Raw genomic sequence first — 26,829 nt, 5'->3', positions numbered from 1 at the left:
GTGTGTGGCCCACAGACATGTTCTATTACACTGTGTGTGTGTGTGGCCCACAGACATGTTCTGTGTGTGTGTGTGTGTGTGTGTGTGTGTGTAACAGCAGACATGCTCTGACCACCCTAAGGTCAAGGACACATGAAGAAGTGAGGGTTTATTATGATCCATTTCTCCTGCCTCTCTCTTCTCCACTCACAGGAAAGGCAGGGGGTGGGGCTGGTGTGGTGGGCGGGGCCATGTAAGATGGGGCGGGGTTAAGGCATGGATATGGACATAGTGAGGGCAGAGGCATCTGTGCTACGGGGATCCTTCACTCCAACGATCAGGTCATTTGTCCTCCTCGTCCCCTCTACCAGCGATATGACATCCACCTGTTCCACCTCATACCCCTTCTGCAGGAGGGCATCCACGTCTGCCTTCTGAAACTCAGCTGGTGGGAAAGAGTGTTAGGGTCAGGCAGTAACTGGCTGTCTGGATCTACCTGATCATTAAAAGTAGAATGTTACAAAGAGGGAGTACAACTGTGTAGCATTACAGTGCAACATCACAGTGCAACACTGTTTCCATGTTTCATTTCAACTGTGGTGTTCATGCTGCTGAACAGACAGGCAGGAGAACGCTTGTTAGTAGTAAAGTGCAGAAGAATAAAAGGATGGTTTCACAAAAGCTAGAACCTCTGGAGCAGTCCAGTGCTCACGTTCTGGGGGAGAAAGCAGGACTCGAGGGCAATTACCGGAGATCAGAAAACTCCCTGGAGCCGAATGAAGGAAAACGTAGGAATGAAAGACTTACCGTCCACCAGGAGAAGGTCCTGCTGTAGCTGTGGGTGGAGTCGTCCACACGCCAGACTCTCACTGAGGTTTCTATGCAATGACAGGACGTTCAGCAAAACCTGCAACAGAAAACAAAAACTGAATGAGTTTTTAATGATTCCACTTGTATGTGAATACTAACATAATTGTTATTATTGAAAATAGTTATTATTATTATTTTTATTATTATTCAACTACATTTATGTAATCTTTCATTAAGCATTGTGCTTATCATAAAATAAAAATACATAGGTTACAATTTCCTACTTTTCAGGTGACGCACAAAAGCATAACAACACAATAGCTGTAATAGCTCCCCCTTGTGGAGCCTCACAGAGCTGCAAGTTTGGACCTGGGCAATGCCACTCAGGGCTCGGTCCCCACTGGAAGACCCCAGGGCCATGTAGGTCCCACAGACGCCTAGCGAGGGTCTCACGGCCGTGGGCGTCAGGAAGGAGAGTGGCCTCTTCCCTGGCTGGATGCTGTTGTGCTGGAGATGACCACAGGGGGCAGCAGAGGCAACATCTCAATTTACAGAAAAGTAATATAAACTACTATGCTAGTAATTGTTCTGAATAGAAAGTGTCAGTATAGTGGAACAATGAGAAGGAATGACATTAAAGGTTACTTGAAATAGGCCAAATAATTCTGCAGGTCTTCTAGGCATCAGTATTGATCCCTGTATTTCTACAGTATTCTAGTTCTTTGGTATATTGGACTCTTAACCTATTGTACTGTACCAGGATGTATCTATGAGGAAATGACAAAGCACTTTTGTAAGCTGCTCAGGATAAGAGCATCTGCTAAATGCTGAACATGTAAAAATGTAAAGCTAAACAATAAAAATCATGTGTTGCCCATCGTGTTATTCACCCAGGGAAAAGTACTGGAATGGATAGACTGCAGTTTTCCAGCATGAGTTAATACTGAAGTTAGCAGAGTGAATGACATGGGTCCTGTACCGGGTTGGGTGGGAGGGAGGTTCCGGTCTTATTGGGCCAGGAGAAGTCCAGGATTTGACTGTTCAGGACAATCCCAGAGGGAGTGACAATGCGGCTTCCAAAGGGCTGATTCAGAGAGCTGTGTGAGAGAACAGGCCATTGTGGTATTGAGTACACTGCGTTAAAGGGGAGGGGCTAGCTGAACCAATCTGGGAACCAAACAAACACACAATTTGGTCCTGAGCTTCGATCTTCAAGACCAATCATGATATATCATATCACATTTTTGGAAAAATGTCAATTCAGTTGAAATCCATATCACCCAGCCCTGGTGAAATGTCAGCATTCTGCACTGTCAGAAAAGTAAACTAATTCCCAACCTTTCATTCTCCCTCACTAGCTGGTTCCACGATGTCCAAAGGGAAGCGTGGAAACCAGCTTCTGTACGCCACCTACCTCATAACAGACACTATGAAGTCATCCGGGCCCATGACCATGACCTGGCTGGCCAGAGAGGCCTCCTCCAGGGACTGGCTAGGAGGGTACTGGCCAGGCGCAGAAGCCTGGCTGTTATTGATCGTCTGTTGGTATACACTCGCCTGGCTTTTACTGGAACACAAAAACAATGTGTTATTTTCCCCACTGTGGGTAAAGTGTCCTCATTGTTATAGGATACTGGTAGCTCCTCAACGTTCAACAACAAAAGTGCTTCCATTAAATATATTACAAAATTAAAAGGAAAAGTATAAACTAAATTTCCTATATTGTCCTACATGTTCACACCTTATTGTTCGTTGTGTTTGAAGTGTAAAGTCTTTTCTCTGTATGTAAGGTGTGATGAGCTACTGTGAACATCACCTTAGCATCTGGGCCACAACTTCAGAGACAGAGGAATTGTACAAGGGGTCTCCGAGCTCACTAATCAGGGACAGGGCAATTTTAAGAGACTACACAGGAAACAGAAAACGTGACAAATAAAAGACACCGTTATCTCACTGTTGTGATTATTCAGACATGTGAACATGCTGCATTCGTGAAACTAACCATCATGCAGCACTTGTGGGAGAGCATCACATATAGGTAAACCCAAAAGCCACAGTACCTCAGCCATCCAGAGGTGGGTGCTGTTCCTCGGCATCTGACTGGTGATGTTGTAGCCTTCCAGGATGTTGAGGGCAGTGAGCAAAGCGACCCCAGCATGGGGTGGTGGAGGAGTCATTATCTGGTAATCTACACAGTACCAGATAAAAGCAGCAGTAAGCAGAAATCTTTTCCCCCTATGGCTACTCCAAACCCTGGCCTTAACAAGGAGCTACACATTCAGGAAGCAGATTTTTTAGATCTACCCTGGATAATGATGATTAAAGCTGTTATCTGCTGGTATAGTAATGGCACCCTAAGCAGTAGAGTACAGACCCTCATCAAGATGAATCTTACATGTGTCCAGTGTGTGCGTACCACGGGTTCATGTTCATATATGAATATTCATATTCCATTTATTAAGTACTGACGTGTATAAACCGTCTTCACGTTTCTGTGCATTTCGTTGCACAGCAATTACTCAAATATACTTTAAACAAACAAATATTTTCATATGTAATATAATATGGATAAACTGACATTTAAGACTCACTTGTCCTGAATCAGCATGTGCTGTTAAATGTCATCTTTACTACCTGAGACACTGGCCTTCTCATCATCTTATAATGATAACACTGCTCTAATGATAACTCTAATGATAACTCTAATGATAACACTGCTCTAATGATAACTCTAATGATAACTCTAATGATAACACTGCTCTAATGATAACTCTAATGATAACTCTAATGATAACACTGCTCTAATGATAACACTAATGATAACACTGCTCTAATGATAACACTGCTCTAATGATAACACTAATGATAACACTGCTCTAATGATAACACTGCTCTAATGATAACACTAATGATAACACTGCTCTAATGATAACACTAATGATAACACTGCTCTAATGATAACACTGCTCTAATGATAACACTAATGATAACACTGCTCTAATGATAACACTAATGATAACACTGCTCTAATGATAACACTAATGATAACACTACTCTAATGATAACACTAATGATAACACTGCTCTAATGATAACACTAATGATAACACTGCTCTAATGATAACACTAATGATAACACTGCTCTAATGATAACACTGCTCTAATGATAACACTAATGATAACACTGCTCTAATGATAACACTAATGATAACACTGCTCTAATGATAACACTAATGATAACACTACTCTAATGATAACACTAATGATAACACTGCTCTAATGATAACACTAATGATAACACTACTCTAATGATAACACTAAACTAATGATAACACTGCTCTAATGATAACACTAAACTAATGATAACACTGCTCTAATGATAACACTAAACTAATGATAACACTGCTCTAATGATAACACTAATGATAACACTAATGATAACACTGCTCTAATGATAACACTAATGATAACACTGCTCTAATGATAACACTAATGATAACACTGCTCTAATGATAACACTAATGATAACACTGCTCTAATGATAACACTAATGATAACACTGCTGTAATGATAACACTAATGATAACACTGCTCTAATGATAACACTAATGATAACACTGCTCTAATGATAACACTAATGATAACACTGCTCTAATGATAACACTACTCTAATGATAACACTAATGATAACACTACTCTAATGATAACACTAATGATAACACTAATGATAACACTGCTCTAATGATAACACTACTCTAATGATAACACTAATGATACTGCTCTAATGATAACACTAATGATAACACTGCTCTAATGATAACACTAATGATAACACTACTCTAATGATAACACTAAACTAATGATAACACTGCTCTAATGATAACACTACTCTAATGATAACACTAATGATAACACTGCTCTAATGATAACACTACTCTAATAACACACTAATGATAACACTGCTGTAATGACAACACTACTATAATAACGCTACTCTAGTGTTATCATTAGAGCAGTGTTATCATTAGTGTTATCATTAGTTTAGTGTTATCATTAGAGTAGTGTTATCATTAGACTGCTCTAATTACAACACTACTCTAATAACACACTAATGATAACACTGCTGTAATGACAACACTACTATAATAACGCTACTCTAGTGTTATTATTAGAGCAGTGTTATCATTAGTGTTATCATTAGTTTAGTGTTATCATTAGAGTAGTGTTATCATTAGACTGCTCTAATTACAACACTACTCTAATAACACACTAATGATAACACTGCTGTAATGACAACACTACTATAATAACGCTACTCTAGTGTTATCATTAGAGCAGTGTTATCATTAGTGTTATCATTAGTTTAGTGTTATCATTAGAGTAGTGTTATCATTAGACTGCTCTAACTACAACACTACTCTAATAACACACTAATGATAACACTGCTGTAATGACAACACTACTATAATAACGCTACTCTAGTGTTATCATTAGAGCAGTGTTATCATTAGTGTTATCATTAGTTTAGTGTTATCATTAGAGTAGTGTTATCATTAGACTGCTCTAACTACAACACTACTCTAATAACACTAATGATAACACTGCTGTAATGACAACACTACTATAATAACGCTACTCTAGTGTTATCATTAGAGCAGTGTTATCATTAGTGTTATCATTAGTTTAGTGTTATCATTAGAGTAGTGTTATCATTAGACTGCTCTAACTACAACACTACTCTAATAACACACTAATGATAACACTGCTGTAATGACAACACTACTATAATAACGCTACTCTAGTGTTATCATTAGAGCAGTGTTATCATTAGTGTTATCATTAGTTTAGTGTTATCATTAGAGTAGTGTTATCATTAGACTGCTCTAACTACAACACTACTCTAATAACACACTAATGATAACACTGCTGTAATGACAACACTACTATAATAACGCTACTCTAGTGTTATCATTAGAGCAGTGTTATCATTAGTGTTATCATTAGTTTAGTGTTATCATTAGAGTAGTGTTATCATTAGACTGCTCTAATTACAACACTACTCTAATAACACACTAATGATAACACTGCTGTAATGACAACACTACTATAATAACGCTACTCTAGTGTTATCATTAGAGCAGTGTTATCATTAGTGTTATCATTAGTTTAGTGTTATCATTAGAGTAGTGTTATCATTAGACTGCTCTAACTACAACACTACTCTAATAACACACTAATGATAACACTGCTGTAATGACAACACTACTATAATAACGCTACTCTAGTGTTATCATTAGAGCAGTGTTATCATTAGTGTTATCATTAGTTTAGTGTTATCATTAGAGTAGTGTTATCATTAGACTGCTCTAACTACAACACTACTCTAATAACACACTAATGATAACACTGCTGTAATGACAACACTACTATAATAACGCTACTCTAGTGTTATCATTAGAGCAGTGTTATCATTAGTGTTATCATTAGTTTAGTGTTATCATTAGAGTAGTGTTATCATTAGACTGCTCTAATTACAACACTACTCTAATAGCACACTAATGATAACACTGCTGTAATGACAACACTACTATAATAATGCTACTCTAGTGTTATTATTAGAGCAGTGTTATCATTAGTGTTATCATTAGTTTAGTGTTATCATTAGAGTAGTGTTATCATTAGACTGCTCTAATTACAACACTACTCTAATAACACACTAATGATAACACTGCTGTAATGACAACACTACTATAATAACGCTACTCTAGTGTTATCATTAGAGCAGTGTTATCATTAGTGTTATCATTAGTTTAGTGTTATCATTAGAGTAGTGTTATCATTAGACTGCTCTAATTACAACACTACTCTAATAACACACTAATGATAACACTGCTGTAATGACAACACTACTATAATAACGCTACTCTAGTGTTATCATTAGAGCAGTGTTATCATTAGTGTTATCATTAGTTTAGTGTTATCATTAGAGTAGTGTTATCATTAGACTGCTCTAACTACAACACTACTCTAATAGCACACTAATGATAACACTGCTGTAATGACAACACTACTATAATAACGCTACTCTAGTGTTATTATTAGAGCAGTGTTATCATTAGTGTTATCATTAGTTTAGTGTTATCATTAGAGTAGTGTTATCATTAGACTGCTCTAACTACAACACTACTCTAATAGCACACTAATGATAACACTGCTGTAATGACAACACTACTATAATAACGCTACTCTAGTGTTATTATTAGAGCAGTGTTATCATTAGTGTTATCATTAGTTTAGTGTTATCATTAGAGTAGTGTTATCATTAGTGTTATCATTAGTTTAGTGTTATCATTAGAGTAGTGTTATCATTAGACTGCTCTAACTACAACACTACTCTAATAGCACACTAATGATAACACTGCTGTAATGACAACACTACTATAATAACGCTACTCTAGTGTTATTATTAGAGCAGTGTTATCATTAGTGTTATCATTAGTTTAGTGTTATCATTAGAGCAGTGTTATCATTAGTGTTATCATTAGTTTAGTGTTATCATTAGAGTAGTGTTATCATTAGTTTAGTGTTATCATTAGTTTAGTGTTATCATTAGAGTAGTGTTATCATTAGACTGCTCTAATTACAACACTACTCTAATAACACACTAATGATAACACTGCTGTAATGACAACACTACTATAATAACGCTACTCTAGTGTTATCATTAGAGCAGTGTTATCATTAGTGTTATCATTAGTTTAGTGTTATCATTAGAGCAGTGTTATCATTAGTGTTATCATTAGTTTAGTGTTATCATTAGAGTAGTGTTATCATTAGTTTAGTGTTATCATTAGAGTAGTGTTATCATTAGTTTAGTGTTATCATTAGAGTAGTGTTATCATTAGACTGCTCTAATTACAACACTACTCTAATAGCACACTAATGATAACAAAGGGGCAGTGGTAGCTCAGTGTTTAAGGTACTTGACTTTTAATAGGAAGGTTGTTGGTTGAAGCTCCATCACTGCCAAGTTGCCACTGTTGGGCCCCTGAGCAAGACCCTTAACCCTCAGTTGCTCAAGTTGTACTCAGTCATAATTGTAAGTCGCTTTGGATAAAAGCGTCAGTTAAATGCCATAAATATAAATATAAATATAAATATATAACACTACACTAATGATAACATTACTATAACTCTAACGCTGGATATGAAGGCGAGTGACATTTACCCTGATACAGGCTTTGTACGGGCTGATCAAGGACAGTGGTGTAGTTGGTGAAGTCTTCCTCAGTCAAGAGTCCGCCGTTAGCTTGAACCTGCTCACAGAACCATATCCATATTCAAAGCAGGATTAATGACGTTTCACCTAGTGTGGCCTGAGAACAATCTAATCATCCAAATATTATAATAAATATCTAATCGCCTATATATATAAATAAATCAATACTTCTTGACTAGCTGCATAGAGCAACGTGCTGTGTGATTGGTCATTTACCACGGACACCATTTCCTGGGTCAGGTTTCCTTTGTAGAATGAAGAGATCCCATTGGCCGCAACTCTGTCCAAAATGGCCGCCAGGTCAGGCCGTGTGGTGAACAGACCAGGGGGAGGAGGGTGGCCGTCCGGGAGGAAGAGCTCTCGGAATGCGTCCGAAACATTCTGGTCCTTTATTTTGGACAGAGCGTCCGCTAAGGAGGGCAGAAACAAACAGATTTTGTCTTAGGTTACACTTACATTTCTGAAATCATTCTTACGAACACACGTATGTCTGTGTTTGTATGTGTGGATGGGTGTGTGTGTGGATTGGTTTATAGGTGTGGTGTGTGTGTGTGTGGTGGGGGGGGGGTGTTTTTGTAGATAGGTGCATGTGTTAAGCTCTCTGTGGGAACCTAATGTCCACATAGTGGATATACGATATACAAACATCAACATTTTGTTGTGTTGTTGGTCCCCCTGATGACAAGTGGTTTTCGAAATATTTTTCAATATTGGAAAATTTGTGTATTTGTTGCTTTTTTATAAAAAGAACATTAATGAACAATCTCTGATGACACTCCTCAAAGATAAGTTTTATAAGTGTGTGTGTGCGTGCATGTGGGTGTGTGTGTTTAATGTAAATATCTATTACAGACTACTCACCCAGATCATGGGTAATGTTGAATCCTTTCCTGGCGACCTCTGCAGCCATAGCGATGACCTCTTCCCATGGCTTTCTGCAGGAGACGACAGCAGTGTAAGAGTGTCAGTCTGACTTGACGTTTCGTTTAACGACCACAGACAGGTCACCTGCTCCTAGTTCTGCTACAGCTGGTGTAATGGTCTTTATTCTTAAACAAGAATGTTCTTTATTGTCCAGAGCCTGGTCTTGGCCTGAATCACAGGTCCAGTAAGTCACGGGTGAGTTACTGAAAACCTAAAAGATATCCGATCTGCAAGATACATACTGTTTCAGATTTTTGGGGACAGTTGTGCAAAAGACTCTACGCACAAAACAGGTGGGAATCCACAGTTAACAGATTTCCTGTCCAGGTCATTAGCAGTGACACTGCATTTCCTGTTTATTATAAATAGGTCGATTATCAGCAAAGGCAGTGTGTGTGCGTGCGTGTGTGTGCGTGCGTGCGTGTGTGTGTGTGTGTGTACCTTCCGTAGAGCTGATGTGCCTGCAGAAGGCCACTGAGCATGCCCGGAACAGCCACCAGCACACCTGGCTGGAGGAACACAAATAGAAGAGTCGTCACAGCGGACACCCTACGGCATGGGGACGCACCAAGCTCCCCGAGGGCCAGACACACATCAGCCAACTCAAAAGACAAGTTCCATTCAGGAGGTCAGAACAACTAGAACTGCGACCTGTAAATTAGGGCTGTATGCTACTTTTACAAATTTAGATTTTTAACTGGGGCCGTGTAGGTCCCAGAGTGAAACCTCATATCGTGTCCTGAGTTCAGCTGAGGTGCGTCTGAACCTTTTCCTTTCGTTTATTTTCTTGTCACTGAATATCTGACAACAGCGCTCGCGTTACCTGCCGCTCCAGATTCAGCAGCATCTCCTCCCGGACACCAGAGGGCGCTGTTTCGCGGAAGTCGATGACGCGGCTCTTGTTGTTCCGGATGTCATGAACCAGCATCACTCCCCCACTGCGCAGCCAGAAAAGCAGACATTTAGCTCCGCCCTAAAGTCGCCGCTTCCTCCCTGTACGTGTGCCGCAACGCACCCTGCCCGTCACACGCATCAGCAGGTTCGTTCTGGCCGACATGGCCGGTTTCGATGGTGCGGAGCCCTTTTCTCACGTACCCGCCGATCCCGGAGGAGTGGGGGTGCACGATGCCCAGGCAGAGCGCAGCAGCGATGGCCGCGTCCACACTGGAGCCCTGCTCCGCCAGAACGTCCAGGCCCAGCGACGTACACCGGTCGGCGTCCGTTACCACGGCGCCCTGGTGAAAGATCTGACAGAACAAACAGTGTGAAAACTGAACACAAGCACAGCTCTATGAGCATACGTATATTACATACAATGCAAGTGCAATATAATGTGATATTTGCTGCTGATTTTTGGAAAATGACTTTAAAAGACATTTCATAGTTTAATTGCACGTGTTTTGCAATGATCATGACTCCAAACAGGAAGTAGAAGCACAAAACAGTTCCTTCAGTCTCCAGTCCAGTCGGTACCTGAGGGTCTCCGAAGTAGATCTGCATTATGAGGGCAACGGTGACCCCTGTGGCAAAGGTCAGGCAAGCCATGATGATGACCGTGAGGCCGTCTTGAGTGCAGGTGCAGTCTTGAGCCAAGGGGTCCTGCGTGGTCTCCTGCAGGGGCAAGCTGTCGGGGCTTGCCAGGTCCGAGGCGGAGGAGGCGAGTCGCTGCAGCCGTGCCGACTTCAGGAACAGGTCCGGCTCTGAGGAGACACATGCGTGTGTGACACCATACCGGACCGAGGGAGACACCCGTGTGCGACACCATACCGGACCGAGGGAGACACACGTGTGCGACACCATACCGGACCGAGGGAGACACATGCGTGTGTGATACCATACCGGACCGAGGGAGACACCCGTGTGTGACGCCATACCGGACCGAGGGAGACACATGCGTGTGTGATACCATACCGGACCAAGGGAGACACATGCGTGTGTGATACCATACCGGACCGAGGGAGACACATGCGTGTGTGATACCATACCGGACCGAGGGAGACACACGTGTGTGACGCCATACCGGACCGAGGGAGACACCCGTGTGTGACGCCATACCGGACCGAGGGAGACACACGTGTGTGACGCCATACCGGACCGAGGGAGACACATGCGTGTGTGACACCATACCGGACCGAGGGAGACACATGCGTGTGTGATACCATACCGGACCGAGGGAGACACACGTGTGTGACGCCATACCGGACCGAGGGAGACACCCGTGTGTGACGCCATACCGGACCGAGGGAGACACACGTGTGTGATGCCATACCGGACCGAGGGAGACACATGCGTGTGTGATACCATACCGGACCGAGGGAGACACCCGTGTGTGATGCCATACCGGACCGAGGGAGACACATGCGTGTGTGACACCATACCGGACCGAGGGAGACACCCGTGTGTGACACCATACCGGACCGAGGGAGACACACGTGTGCGACACCATACCGGACCGAGGGAGACAGGACCGAGGGAGACACACGTGTGCGACACCATACCGGACCAAGGGAGACACACGTGTGCGACACCATACCGGGCCGAGGGAGACACACGTGTGTGACACCATACCGGATCGAGGGAGACACCCGTGTGCGACACCATACCGGACCGAGGGAGACACCCGTGTGTGACACCATACCGGATCGAGGGAGACACCCGTGTGCGACACCATACCGGACCGAGGGAGACACCCGTGTGCGACACCATACCGGACCGAGGGAGACACCCGTGTGCGACACCATACCGGACCGAGGGAGACACACGTGTGTGACACCATACCGGACCGAGGGAGACACCCGTGTGCGACACCATACCGGACTGAGGGAGACACCCGTGTGTGATTACCCATCTGGGTCTGGGGAAACACGTGTGAGCAGAGTGTGACCCAGGCTGTACGAATGGAAAAGTGCTGAGGTGTTTTGGTTTTCTATGTGGCTACATACTGCTGAGCACATGAAGCTAAACAATTTCTAATAGTACTAAACTGAACAATTCAGCCTTAAGTAAACCACTGGTTAATAAATATATAATATATATTAATAATATTTTAACTCATATATAATGACAAGGCATTGATGTTTCAACTTGAACTAAACAACTCCAGCAAAAACACAAAAAAAAAACAAAACCACAGACCACTGCAATGAAGCCAAACTTGTTTCGCCTGTTGCGTCTAACCCTGTGGGTGTGTCACTAAAACACAAAGGCATTTTTTGGTGAAGGAGCCTCCTTCCACGCAGCAGTGTCGTTTTGAAATACATCTCTCTACTCCTACAGTGTCAAAAACGGTCTACGCACGAACCCACAGCATCTTGAATTCGGCTAGTGGCTCATTGCAGCATGACGAAAACATCTCACGCGGAGCTGACTGGCTGCAGTCCTGCCAAACTTGCCTAATTTGCATAAAGTTGAGAAAAGCTTAACTTCTCCATCCTCTCTTTCCTTGGTTTAGCGTCTCTACGCTCTCTTCAATGTGCTCACTCCCACAATCCTCCACACACGACCACATCTCTTCAAAGACGCAACTCTGATTGCTACCAAGTAAAACACACGGTTCACACACATCCCGTGGTTGTTGAGTTCCTCCCACCTCACCATCCCATCACTTTAAAAACTAAAAGGTCAAGAATTCATACAGCTTGCAAACATCAAATGCTTTAGGCAACAATTACAGTCAAAATCTTCTTCATCATCATAAGGCTATAGCCTGACTTGGCTTTGCCAAAAAGTGCAGCAAAAAAGAAACATATACTGTGTGCAGTTATTATGGAAGATGTATTTTTGAGGATTCGTTTAGTTATTGAACAACTACAGTGCTCTTGGTCAGTCCAAAATATTAATAAACCTCAAACCTGAATATTTAAGAATGTCAAAGTGAGGTTTTTGCTTTCTTAGGAGAATATATGTGTGTGCAGAATTACTGGGCAACTATTAGAATTATCATGCAACTAAAGGAAATACAGACATTTTTACATCTCTCTTGTTTATTTTCATCTGTTAAAGTGAAAATAATAAATAAACAACTCAAAATTTACAAATAAACATTTCTGACATTTAAAAAAAACTGACCAATTTATGGACCCTTCCATTTATGGAGTCTGTCAGTTTCTTAATCTGTTGACGATCAACTTTTTGTGCAGCAGCAACCACAGCCTCCCAGACACTGTTCAGAGAGCTGCACTGTTTTCCTTCACCGTAAATCTCCCATTTAAAAAGGGCCCACAAGTTCTCAGTAGGGTTTAGGTCAGGTGTGGAAGGGGGCCATGTCATTATTCTTTCATCTTTAAGGCCTTTACTGGCTAGCCATGCAGTGGAGTACTTCAGTGTATGCGATGGAGCATTGTCCTGAATAAAAATCATGGTCTTCTTGAAAGATGCAGCCTTTTTCCTGTACCACTGTTTGAAGAAATTGTCTTCTAAACAACTTCTGGAGTTCATTTTGAATCCATCTTCCATCTTCTAGCTCATCTTTAATAATGCCAGCCCATAGCAGTACCCCACCTCCACCTTGCTGACATCCAAGTCGAAGTGGAGCTCTGTGCCCATTACTGATCAAGCCATGGGCCCGTCCATCAAGAGTCACATATGTCTCATCACTCCATAAAACCTTTGAAAAATCTGTCTTCAGATATTTCTTGGCCCAGTCCTGACATTTCACCTCGTGTGTCTTGTTCAGTGGTGGTCAGGTTTCAGTCTTCTTTACCTTGGTCATGTCTCTCAGTATTGAACACCTTGTACTTCTGGGCACTCCAGGTAGGTTGCAGGTCTGGAATATGACAGCACTGGAGGATAACGGGTTCCTGGTCGCTTCACGTTTGATTCTCAAATCTTTGGCAGTTAATTTGTCTTTTTTTCTCAACACATTCCTTGCGACCCTGTTGACTATTTGCAACAAAACGTTTGACAGTTCTGTTATCACATCCCAATATCTTAGCAATTTTAAGAGTGCTGCAACCCTCTGAAAGCCTTTTCACAATTTTTGCCATTTCATAATCAGTTAAATCTTTTTTTGGCTCAGTCTTTTTTTGGCTCATATAGGGCGTTGATCTCCTTAGGCCACACCCTCCCTCATTACACAAATACACATCACCAGATGTGCTTAAAGCCAATAAACAGTCAAGTTTATACAGCTTTGGTTGGAAAATATGCATAGAAATGATGATATGGCTAAAATACTCTCTTGCCTAATAATTGTGTACAAAGTGTATGAAGTCACTGGATCTTGGTGGAGCAGCAACACAGACCTGCTCTGAGGCAGCACCAGTAGGGCGCGTGGTCATATGGGTTCTGAGGGGGCACCGCTAGGGCGCGTGGTCATATTGGCTGAGGGAGTACCGGTAGGGCGTGTGGTCATATCGGCTCAGGGGCAGCACTGCTAGGGCGCGTGGTCATATCGGCTCTGAGATGGCACCGGTAGGGCGCGTGGTCTTATCGGCTCTGAGGGAGCACCGGTAGGGTGCGTGGTCATATCGGCTCTGAGGGAGCACCGGTAGGGCGCGTGGTCATATCGGCTCTGAGGGGGCACCGGTAAGGCGCGTGGTCATATCGGCTTTGAGGGAGCACCGGTAGGGCGCGTGATCATATCGGCTCTGAGGCGGCACCGGTAAGGCACGTGGCCATATCGGCTCTGAGGGAGCACCGGTAGGGCACGTGGTCATATGGGCTCTGAGGGAGCACCGGTAGGGCGCGTGGTCTTATCGGCTCTGAGGGAGCACCGGTACGGTGCGTGGTCATATCGGCTCTAAGGGGGCACCGCTAGGGCGCGTGGTCATATCGGCTCTGAGGGAGCACCGGTAGGGCGCGTGGTTATATCGGCTCTGAGGGAGCACCGGTAGGGCGCGTGGTCATATAGGCTCTGAGACGGCACTGGTAGGGCGCGTGGTCTTATCGGTTCTGAGGCGGCACCGGTAGGGCGCGTGGTCATATGGGCTCTGAGGGAGCACCGGTAGGGCGCGTGGTCTTATCGGTTCTGAGGCCGCACCGGTAGGGCGCGTGGTCATATGGGCTCTGAGGGAGCACCGGTAGGGCGCGTGGTCTTATCGGCTCTGAGGGAGCACCGCTAGGGCTCGTGGTCATATCGGCTCTGAGGCGGCACCGGTAGGCCGCGTGGTTATATCGGCTCTGAGGGAGCACCGGTAGGGCGCGTGATCTTATCGGCTCTGAGGGAGCACTGGTAGGGTGCGTGGTCATATGGGCTCTGAGGGAGCATCGGTAGGGAGCGTGGTCTTATCGGCTCTGAGGGAGCACTGGTAGGGCGCGTGGTCATATAGGCTGAGACGGCACTGGTAGGGCGCGTGGTCTTATCGGCTCTGAGGCGGCACCGGTAGAGCGCGTGGTCTTATCGGCTCTGAGGTGGCACCGGTAGGGCGCGTGGTCATATGGGCTCTGAGGGAGCACCGGTAGGGCGCGTGGTCATATCGGCTCTGAGGGGGCACCGGTAAGGCGCGTGGTCATATCGCCTTTGAGGGAGCACCGGTAGGGCGCGTGATCATATCGGCTCTGAGGCGGCACCGGTAAGGCACGTGGCCATATTGGCTCTGAGGGAGTACCGGTAGGGCACGTGGTCATATGGGCTCTGAGGGAGCACCGGTAGGGCGCGTGGTCTTATCGGCTCTGAGGGAGCACCGGTACGGTGCGTGGTCATATCGGCTCTAAGGGGGCACCGCTAGGGCGCGTGGTCATATCGGCTCTGAGGGAGCACCGGTAGGGCACGTGGTCTTATCGGCTCTGAGGGAGCACCGCTAGGGCACGTGGTCATATCGGCTCTGAAGCGGCACCGGTAGGGCGCGTGGTTATATCGGCTCTGAGGGAGCACCGGTAGGGCGCGTGGTCATATAGGCTCTGAGACGGCACTGGTAGTGCGCGTGGTCTTATCGGTTCTGAGGCGGCACCGGTAGGGCGCGTGGTCATATGGGCTCTGAGGGAGCACCGGTAGGGCGCGTGGTCTTATCGGCTCTGAGGCCGCACCGGTAGGGCGCGTGGTCATATGGGCTCTGAGGGAGCACCGGTAGGGCGCGTGGTCTTATCGGCTCTGAGGCGGCACCGGTAGGGCACGTGGTCATATGGGCTCTGAGGGAGCACCGGTAGGGCGCGTGGTCTTATCGGCTCTGAGGGAGCACCGCTAGGGCTCGTGGTCATATCGGCTCTGAGGCGGCACCGGTAGGCCGCGTGGTTATATCGGCTCTGAGGGAGCACCAGTAGGGCGCGTGATCTTATCGGCTCTGAGGGAGCACTGGTAGGGTGCGTGGTCATATGGGCTCTGAGGGAGCATCAGTAGGGAGCGTGGTCTTATCGGCTCTGAGGGAGCACCGGTAGGGCGCGTGGTCTTATCGGCTCTGAGGGAGCACTGGTAGGGCGCGTGGTCATATAGGCTCTGAGACGGCACTGGTAGGGCGCGTGGTCTTATCGGTTCTGAGGCGGCACCGGTAGGGCGCGTGGTCATATGGGCTCTGAGGGAGCACCGCTAGGGCGCGTGGTCATATCGGCTCTGAGGCGGCACCGGTAGGGCGCGTGGTTATATCGGCTCTGAGGGAGCACCGGTAGGGCGCGTGGTTATATCGGCTCTGAGGGAGCACCGGTAGGGCGCGTGGTCATATCGGCTCTGAGGCGGCACCGGTAGGGCGCGTGGTTATATCGGCTCCGAGGGAGCACCGATAGGGCGCGTGGTCATATCGGCTCTGAGGCGGCACCGGTAGGGCCTGTATACATTCATTTTGTAGAATGAGTTGTCGGACCATACGCATCACTGACTCGCTCGCGTTCAGTGATACTGAACGTAGGCTCACGGGCGTTACCTGTGTCCTGCTCGCCGAGCACGTGATCTTCGTCCTTTCTCGACTTGAGTGCGTGCTCTCCGGACACCGCGTCATCCTCGGGCAAGCGAGGGAAGCTCGTAATGCTCATGTAGTCGACCGGCGAGTACGCGCCTCCCAGCGTTGCCTCGAGCCCGGCGTGTTCATCGGCCATGGCGCCGATGGAGGAGCGCTCTCCGGCAGCAAGCGGCGGACGCGTGCGTGCGTGCGTGGAAAACCCTAGAGCTCGCGATCACAAAAGGACCAAACGCAAATACGTCTCGTGCGGGGTTGCTTCTTTTAGTAATCCTCAACAGGACGTCGTTAGATTAGACGCCCAGGGAAAGTGCGCCAGGCTCCGAGCCTCTTCCGCGCAGCCTGTGATTATGACGGCGTTTACAGCAGGTTTGTCAGCGCGAGGAACCGGTGGTTGGTCTGGCGACGCTCGTTTCGCTCCACGTGACATCAGACGTGACTCCCCCTGGACAGCGCAAACGCGTCGGCCTGTGCACAGAGAGGGAAATCTCTTCAATTCCGTGCATTCGTCTATAATGACGCGAGCTGGTGAATGCCACACGTTCCCTGCTTACGCGTTGCGCGAGATGAACGTAAATGCAGGGTGTCCCGAGGGCAGACGCACGCTATTTCCAAAACAAACTGCACTTGTCAATTACAAAATCATACTAAAATTAATTAGCGCCGGTCACGTTTACAAGCAAGCATGAACTCTCTTAACGCTCCTGTAATCTGGCCGACAGACGCGTCTTGTGCAAGGTATGCTCATCGCATGTCGACTCTGGCAAAAATAAGCAGGATCCACGGACTAGCTTTGCTGCAGGCGCTGCATTTAGGTTCTGTCATGGTGAAAAGCTGGAGCTATACAGCGATGCAGTGGTCACGTTAAAGACCAGACATCATCGCGCGTGGCCTCCTTAAAGGCGCAGCTGTCGCGCTAACCTCGCGGCTCTCGAATGTCATCACTCCGAGTCTATCCGCGAGAAACGTGTAAACGTGTATGGGGTGTGTGTGGTTAGCTGAGGAGAGAGGTGGTGTGTATAGTGTATGTGTGGTTAGCTGAGGGGAGAGGTAGTGTGTGTGTGTGTGGTTAGCTGAGGGGAGAGAGCGGGTAAAGGGATTGACATGCGTCTTCACAGCTGATGTAGTGATACTGAGCGCACAGCTTGCATTTAAAGTTGCAGCTCCAGTTTTACTGCAATCACAGGGAGTTCTCGTATTTCGTCTTGAACGATATTCAGGACATACTTCTTATTCAACTCGCACACACACGCATGCACGCACGCACACATCCCGATGTGGGGTGTGAAAAATGAGAAAAGCTTGAAGTTTCATCCTGAGTGCTTTTTATTATTACATTTTTTTGTCTTGTACCTGCATTTCTGAATGGATTGTTGAGCCCCATCTTTGTGGTCTGCACAGGTCTCTACTACAGACAGACCTACCGACACAGGCCTCTACTAGTTACAGACCTATTGATCACACTCCACGGGGATAAAAAAGTCAGCATATCACAAAAACCATGCAGAACAGTGAAAGGCACAACCACCATAAATATAAGATACACCATTCTTTTTTTAAATATAATCTATTTGTATTTTTTTTCAAGGGGGTGTACTCTTTGGAGGGGATACCTCCATACAGGTGAACCCTTACGTTTCAAAAGCTGCCATAGTTTCAGGGTGCAAGGATCAAACAGAAGAGCAGTCTCCTTATTTGATAGTCCACCCCCCTGTTTTTGACAATAGAATACAGTGAACTGTTCTAATAATATGGGATAAAATACAAGCACATAAACTTTCTTTTTTTAGTTTTCTTTTATCAGTATGTTTTGTTATATACGTTTTAAATTCACCCCCTCTCCGTTTTCACATCACACTTCACTGCCCCCCCGCGATTTCCCCAGCAGCGTAGACCGCTGCCCCGCACACTGCGTTAACCACGTACGCACAAAGAGACAAAACTAAATCTCCAAACACCACCAGCAGTGAACGCGGTGTCCCGGGCTGGAGGACGCAGGCCAGCCGATTCCAACCGCAACGTTAACCGTGCTGGGCCGTGCTACCGCCCGTCCTACTTCGCTTCCCTTGTGATGTCTCTACACTCGCATACAGCTGTTACACCAGCAGGTGAGAAGCACCATGTGACAGGAAACGGAATTGATGTCTCGACTAAAAAACCCGCCCATGACAGTCATCCCTGTAAAATAAACATCCATTTCATACACTTATTTTCAAAGGAAAAAAAAATCCAAAAATATATATTAACTAAATGCGTTTCATACATATAAATGTAGTTATTGGATATTCTTTAGGTGTTCCATTACTTCCTGACGTGTCTGAAGGCGTCAGCAATCAGGGCAGGTCATTACAGTACAGGACACGTGGGAGCTCTCGGTCTTTCGCTAAAGGTTCACTAACAGGCTGGTCACAGGACTTTAATCTCTGACCGTTAAGGAGTAGGTTCACTTAATAATAAGATCTCTAGGTAAGCGAAGCGGTGTTCAGGGAATCTGACCAACCGGTTCAGCTCAGTTCTGCAGTCGAAACATGGTGACATCATTTAGCGCTAAAGTACGTCAGCACGCACGCCATTCAAACGCTGCACTTTAAAGAGCTCCGCATTATGTACATTAATGCTAGTGATTTCAAATCGTTTGTCTTTTAACTACTTTTCTAACTCATGCACCTCAGCATCTGCAGCTACGTTCCAACCTCTTTACCGCTTGTTAAAAACAAACCAACAAAAAAAAAAATTGCACACAGCTAAAAACTGATTTACCATAAAATGTAAGACAGTGCAAACGTACATCCAAGTCTCAACAATATACAGACAGTAGTACAGTATATGTTCATATACCTTCAGCACCAGAGTTAAATAGAACCTGTGAGGATGACACTGAGGCGGAAGCGCGATGTGGAGAACACTGAGCCAGGAAGGACAGCAGGCACGCGCGTGTGTGTAGCACACCAGACTGTGCACGAGGACATGCGTGTGTGTGCAGAGCACACCAGACTGTGTATGAGGACACGTGTGTGGGCAGAGGTTTCCAGCTGTCAGAGGTGGGCATCTTCCCTGCTAACACTAAAGTACACGCGCGCACTAAGGACACGTGTGTGTGTGTGGGCAGAGGTGGGCATCTTCCCTGCTAACACTAAAGTACACGCGCGCACTAAGGACACGTGTGTATGTGTGTATATGTGTGTGTGTGTGTGTGGGCAGAGGTGGGCATCTTCCCTGCTAACACTAAAGTACACGCGCGCACTAAGGTTTTCTGGAGTACTCTTACTCTGGCGTCTGACTGCATGGATCTTTAACATGGATGTCAGCCCGGTGACAACTGGCTCTGCAATGGAGATGGAGCTGCAATGCGATGGCGCTCCAGTGTTGCTCGACAAGCTAGAAAAGAAGTAACCTTTCTCCTCCAGCTCCTCCTTGAGTGATCACAGTGATTTTTGTGAATTTTACTTTTTGCTTTTTTTGTCGTTGGTTTTTTTTGTGTTTTGCACAGGTGAGGCCCTCTAGTGGTGAGAGGAGGCTATGACCTGCTCGACAGTGACAGCAGCGGTCCGAGGATGGAACAAATCCCAAAATACAACACAACAAAACATCTTAGAGTCGCTGTCCATTAACCATCCTGCACATATGTACCACCACACCCTGTAACCCATAGCAACCTCTGACTGTCCCTGGAGCAGATAATGTCTCTGTTTTCTCAGTACACTCATTAAAGTGTACTATCACTGTTTCACTGTGTCATAACAATACTCTGTCTCAACCAAAAGCCTTTTTAGTACAAATGTTTTCAGAGTAGCACAATGTGAAATGTTTTGGGGCCTTTTGTTGGAACAGTGTCTTAAGGGAAATATTCCACCCAAAGCCGTCTTAAAAGAACACGAAACAAAAGAGCCAAGCTAATATACAGTTTCAGTCTTTAGTCAAGCGGCAAGTGTGTAAATGCTCAGGTTCGGATATGTTACTGAAGTATATCCTCTCTAATTCTGCCTCCGTGCCTGCTTTCCCAATACTAAAGTCCTTTTACATTCTATCTCTCTCTTCCATTCAGTGTGTTGAGAAAACGTGCCCACTTCTCAGTGTTAGAAGTTAAAACATGCACCTGAGTTGATCCAGAAGTGTTAAAACTATACTGTTTTATATATATATGCGTTTCTACACACACACGCACACACTTCAGGTGGATTTGGTGTTAGGCTTAGACGTTCTCTCACCACTAGAGGGCCTCACCAGGCCAGATGGTCCTGGCCAGGAACTGAGCATAAACAACATGAGAAAGATACCACAGACCTGCTACTGTTTATGATGGAGCAACATTCACTAACTGGAAAAGCTAAAAAGGTCCTTGGTGATCAGATGTGTGTGGCATGATTGGGAGAGAGAGAGAGAGAGAGAGATGAGACCTTAATGAATGGTTTTGAGTGCTTAAACTAAAACTCCTAAATTATGTGAAACAGTAATATTGTGGGCTAAGCTACTTCACCATCTAAACAGAGGAACATGAGAAGGTAAGAAGAGGAGAGACACGGTGGGTGGCGTGGAGAGACCACGGGGTGTCTGGGAGGAGGATGGTGTAATGCCCCCAGTGTGAGGCTGGCGCTCGTTAATGGCAGAGACCTCGCTGGCACGGCTGGTGCAGGAAGGCATTCCGGGTGTGTGCGGAGTGGCGCGGGATTTGCTGGCAAACGTGGTTTTGTCTCTGCATACGGTGGCGTCCCAGGGGACGGCGCTCCACGCGGGCTTTGGCTCTCTGCACGCGGGACGCCTGCGTCACCTTGGCGAGCGCTTGGTGGGCAGCTCCGCGGGCCATCCTGGTGGGCTTGCTGCTCCTGGCCACAGGGGGCAGTGCTGATTCAGACATCGTGCTGTGAAAGACAGAAAGAAAGAGGAAGATGGAAAATAACATGGGAAAAGAGGAGACTGAGAAGTTAAAAAAAAAAAACTAACTAAAAACACACATGTAGTGAGAGATCTAGAACAAAACACACAGCGTCCCTGGGACAGAGATATTTCAGGGCTAACAGCGCCCCACTTGTGACAAATTATGTTCAACATGAGTGAGTCAGAAACGGGCCAAGTCCATGAAACCATGATAGACACACAAGTTCAGACTGTAAAGAGATTACATGGTATACAGCAATATTGCAGTACATATAGTAAACTAATGATAACAGTATGTCATATGACATGATATTGCCGTGATACATGTACAGTGAAAAAGATATGTAAAGGCATGTGATGGTATAACATGTGTAACAACATGTGTAACAACATGTGTAACAACATGTGTAACGACATGTGTAACGACATGTGTAACAACATGTGTAACAACATGTGTAACAACATGTGTAACAACATGTGTAACGACATGTGTAACGACATGTGTAACGACATGTGTAACAACATGTGTAACAACATGTGTAACAACATGTGTAACGACATGTGTAACGACATGTGTAACGAAATGTGTAACAACATGTGTAACAACATGTGTAACAACATGTGTAACAACATGTGTAATATTAGGCCACGTAGAGGGACGTGTTCAGGAGTGGAGTGGGCGCCTACCTCACGCTGCCAGCCAAGCTGGCTGCACTCTGTTCCACCACCGACAGGTTTCCAGAGGCGACATAGACGGACATGCTGGGGTGCTCGATGAGGAGGTCCTCCATGGGGCTAGCCTGGGCCGGAGCGCCCTCTGCAGTGAAACAGGGGGGAGGCGTGATAAACCAGCTCTCGTCCATACAGCCGCGGGAGCCCGGAGACACAGGGGCGGAGCCCCGCATGCAGCGGGCGGGGCCGGACAGCGCATTCACTGCTTCCGAGACGTGAGGGGAGGGAGAGCCAAGGCAAGGGGCGGAGCTGGGGGAAGGGGAAGGAGGGCGGGCCGCCAAGGCCCTGCCCACTCTAGTCCTGCGGCTCCTGCACCGGGAAGGGGCGGGGCCGTGTGTCCGAGAGGGATTGAATGCGTCACATTCTGACTCCGCCCTCTGGAATTCACTGTGGGGAAGCGACTGTGCTATAGCTGGTGCCCCTGCCCCGCCCTCACCCAGCATGGTACAGTCTTTACCTGGGCACATGGTGCAGGGTGGGGGCGCAGAGGGGTGGAAAGAAATTGGGGGTGTGGAAGGGGTGGAGCAAATAATACACGGGAAAATATGGACAAAACCATCATAAAAAGCCATGCGGGGATAAAGCGCACATGCACACACCAGTCACGGGATATGAGCGAAATATGGAGCAGGGTTGGAAGAAGGTAAAAAACAAAAACAGGACATAAAAACATAGGAATACTATCATTAGTTTTATGTACGTATGTCTACTTTGCATACATCTTGGGTAAATATTTCATGACTTTGAAGATGTGACATGCAAAATAAATAAGGAAATCAAAATCCACACTAAAACCTTTTCATACATAAACTTACATTATAGTATGAACCCTACTGACTACATTTCCCATGGTTCCTCACACACTTACCAGGTAGATTTACTAGGAGCCATCCTTCCTCATCAGCCTCAGTGACGCAGGGCTTGGGCCCGTTAAGGTCAGCGGAGACGACCTCCACCTCACCAAACAACAGGTTACTTAGGCGCTGGAACATTGCTGACGCTGAGGTCAAAGGGCAGAATCCGAAGGCGTCCTGAGCGTGAGCTGCCGTGGAATTTTTCTTAGAGAAAAAAATGCAATAACGTATTTACAGTCACTGGTTTTTGTTGGTCTTCTGAGGCTGTTGAGTGGCACGGTGTGTTGGACTGGATGCTCGTCAAGTCTCCGAGGAGTCCTGGAAGAGTTGTCCAACTGTCAAAGTGCAAACTTATGGTCTTTCTTTTACTACAAAGGCCTGCAGGAAGAAAAAAAGACAAACAGCAGAGAAAGAGCAAGTGAATGGAAATGATAGCACATTCACATGTCACACCATCGGAATTGTCTGTGGGCTGGAATGTAATTTCCCTGCTACTGGAAACCGCTCTGGTTCTGGAAACCCGTAAAAACAGAACCAGCATCCAGTTCTAGTTTGCCCAGCTGTGGTTCAGGTGATCTAATCAGTCTATGGTGAACATGTTCATCTTGTGTCTGGAGCGGCGTGGGCGTGTGAGGCACCACCCAGTCTAGTCCTGCACGCTCTCATGGAACATCACTAACAACCAGAAAGAAAATCAGTAAGAAAAGACATTATATTTCCACTGCGATATCTTGTGTGGCGAATTCTGTTTCCCGTATAAACAGGAACATCTGCTCTTGAGTTTCCTCCAGGATGTGTTTGTGGGTTTACATTTATCATCTCTGACCTTTTTTAAAATGTTGTTACATTACACCAACGCAGACACGTCCTACCACACATATTATAGATTATATTAAAGAGATCTACTGCAGTATTATAAGAGCCATTAAATACAACCATCCATTTACATAACTTTTGAGTAAGCAACACAGATTTTCTGTCTTTTTTTGTGTGTCTTTTTCTGTCATGACCTAAAAGTGCACTCTGACCTTGAAGTGCAAACAAGCACAGTGGAGGAACAGCCATCTCACAAGAAAGAGAAACAATCTCTGAATCTCAGACACTGTCCATGTATGTGTTTAGACACACTGTTTAGACCCACCCCCACCCCCCACCCCACTGTGTATAAATAAACTGGCCAGTCAGGAAAAGTGTCCCAGGACGTATACTAACAGTTAAGTTATTCATAAATGCTATCAATATTTTTGGTCGCCAAGGTCACAGCGCACACCCACATTACACATGTTGGACCTGCCCCTGAGATACACAAATACCAGCCACAGCTTATTAAATTATGCTTTGAATTGATCGACATCATGGCAGTAGACAACAGTAACAGTAACACTATTGTTTACTTCAGTAAGAGAAGGAAACATCTCAACTCAGATTCTCTAACCTCTGAACACAAGTAACGTAGAGGACCTCTGAACATCTGCTAAGTGTGAGACTGTAGGCTGACCACTAGTACAGTGGCTAACTGATCTATATTACGGCCTGACACGGTCCGATCTATATAGCGTCTTACATGGAATGACAGTAGAATGTCATTGTTTACTGTTCTGAGCTTTGCGTCTTCATGTGAAGTTGTAACTGCCCTTTATGTCAACCGAATGTAGGACGTCCTCTCATGCTGGCCTGCTAAACTATTTTTTGTCATTCCCTCATGTCCAGAAGAACAAAGCTGTCTTTTCTTTTACTGGTCATTTTTGGGGTTGGTTCTGTTGGCGCACGTCACTTATTAATTAGTTTATTCTTTAATGACAGTTCCTAATATCTGACATTACATCTCATACATAAACTATGGTATCCTCCTGTGACGTCAGACAGAGATGGCGTCATTTGTGCGTCATGAACCCGTATCGCTAATGACTAACGCGCACGCGTTCGCGCGCGCGTCCTGTTCCGAGCGTGCGCCGTGCTCGTGAGGTAAACATGTCCATGTGTGATTTGGAACGCCTGTATCAGCTGTCCATCAATTCACTGGCCTATCGTCACTCTCGAAGGCGTCCGTGTAAGGCGGAGCCTACGACGTGGACGGGGGCGGGGCGGGTGCGCGTTTACGTCACTGACGTGGTTCGCGCAGCTAGGCCCCGCCTCCTCAAGACCGGAGGACGGAAAAATACACGACAAAAGAAAAACCTGGACCGGACTTCACCGGACCGTGTGCTAACGGGTCGTGTTAACGGCGTTTGGACGCCAGAGCCGTCGAGTCGAGAGGTGTAACGACTGAAGTGTCGAGGGAAGCCTTGGGCTCGAGTGACAGACAGGGAAAAGCACAAACAGACGGGACGCTGTCAAACGACGGAAATGAAATGGAAACGACGCGATAGAAAGCCGCATATCCACGATATGGAAGTGGGAAGGCTACACAGTGACGGGACTCGGCTCCGAGCGTGGGCTCTGGACCGCATCCAGGCTCGGGCTAGGGGCTTTAATTAAACCCCAGGGTGGCCATCACAGCGAGCAAAACAATAGGACGCGTCAAACACTCGATTAAACACCAGTCATACCCACACGTCTATCATTCACCAAAATAAAATCTACTGTTTCGGAATCTTTAGCCTGAAATTAAGGAAAAACAACATGCATGCAGCAGTGTAAAGTTAATGTCGGACGAGGCTATTGTAGGGCAAGGCAGTGACGGTATCAGAATGACAGAGCTGACCTATAAAAGGTATGTCGACAAACGAAATCCTGCCCGACCCATCCATTTATGGTTAGATTCTTAATGGCAGACGTTAAAAAGAGCGTTCGACCCGTACATTGAACGTTTACGGCCAGGATATTATACTAGAGTTCAGTACTTTTCATCTAGATGCATTTACATCGGGGCCGTTAGAATACAAAACCATGTTTCACACGACTAGACACAAAGAAACTGGAGATCGTACACATCTTACCTGCCTTTGTTAAAAAAATAAAAAATAAAAAAAAAGTTGTAGCTAAACGTGTGGACGAAACACAGTAAAAAGGACTAAATAAATCTTAAAGCATAGCTTTAGGAGAGGTAGTAAGTGCCCCACGATAAAAAAAAAAAAAATACAACGGCGTTTCTTCTTAGAAGAAGTGTTCCGTGTAAACGTTAAACTTTACTAGAATATCTGCAGTTTGTATCCGCCAAGTTGATGTTTTTCTGCAGATGATTTTCCTGCTGTTATTGCTTCGCCCAGCTGATCCCCGGATCAGAGCACAGAACGCACAAAACAGCTGATTGTGAGGTCACAGTGCCCTTAGCCACGCCCCGTCTCCGCCCACCGGGGGTGGTAAGCCAATCAGAATTTTACACAAGATCCCGACCGAGCCCCAGGGTAACAGGGTGGGGGGTGGGACACTTGTCACCGTGTTCACAGGGTTGATAAGATATAAACTAGGATTGATTCACTGTTGCTCATATAAGCAGAGGCACTGTAAGGCATCGCCCTGTATTTCTCACGCTCGTTCCGTCGTTAGCACGATTTGTGGTCGCTGCAGTTCCCTTTGATGTGTCTGCGATACTATACTGTGTTACCAAT

General features: G+C 45.8%; 2 protein-coding genes across 3 annotated transcripts; both read right to left on the bottom strand.

The window, feature by feature from the left end:
* Nucleotides 1–157: 157 nt before the first annotated feature.
* ggt7 (gamma-glutamyltransferase 7) lies at nucleotides 158–17,840 on the bottom strand. Its single transcript, XM_027025275.3, has 15 exons — nucleotides 16,785–17,840; nucleotides 10,465–10,691; nucleotides 10,087–10,238; nucleotides 9,815–9,929; nucleotides 9,433–9,500; nucleotides 8,929–9,002; nucleotides 8,284–8,477; nucleotides 8,017–8,104; nucleotides 2,850–2,977; nucleotides 2,606–2,694; nucleotides 2,204–2,356; nucleotides 1,769–1,886; nucleotides 1,159–1,296; nucleotides 787–886; nucleotides 158–424 (listed from the first exon to the last, which is right to left on the bottom strand). The coding sequence occupies exons 1-15, from the start codon at nucleotides 16,954–16,956 to the stop codon at nucleotides 249–251; spliced, it is 1,992 nt and encodes a 663-aa protein (XP_026881076.2). The 5' UTR covers nucleotides 16,957–17,840; the 3' UTR covers nucleotides 158–248.
* Nucleotides 17,841–18,125: 285 nt separating this feature from the next.
* Nucleotides 18,126–26,521, bottom strand: tp53inp2b (tumor protein p53 inducible nuclear protein 2b). Of its 2 annotated transcripts, none has more exons than XM_027025297.3 (4): nucleotides 26,218–26,521; nucleotides 23,293–23,656; nucleotides 22,380–22,881; nucleotides 18,126–21,676 (listed from the first exon to the last, which is right to left on the bottom strand). In XM_027025297.3, the coding sequence occupies exons 2-4, from the start codon at nucleotides 23,414–23,416 to the stop codon at nucleotides 21,415–21,417; spliced, it is 888 nt and encodes a 295-aa protein (XP_026881098.2). In that variant the 5' UTR covers nucleotides 23,417–23,656; nucleotides 26,218–26,521; the 3' UTR covers nucleotides 18,126–21,414. The 2 variants fall into 2 exon arrangements, with proteins under 2 accessions (XP_026881098.2, XP_026881100.2); XM_027025299.3 differs by having other exon boundaries at nucleotides 22,380–22,509.
* Between the last annotated feature and the right edge of the window lie 308 nt (nucleotides 26,522–26,829).

This window comes from Electrophorus electricus, chromosome 24, assembly GCF_041902795.1.
Source record: "Electrophorus electricus isolate QZ-2024a chromosome 24, ASM4190279v1, whole genome shotgun sequence".
In the NCBI taxonomy this organism is placed as follows: domain Eukaryota; kingdom Metazoa; phylum Chordata; class Actinopteri; order Gymnotiformes; family Gymnotidae; genus Electrophorus; species Electrophorus electricus.
Note: the sequence above shows the minus strand (reverse complement) of the source record. Positions and strands in the feature narration are given on the sequence as shown.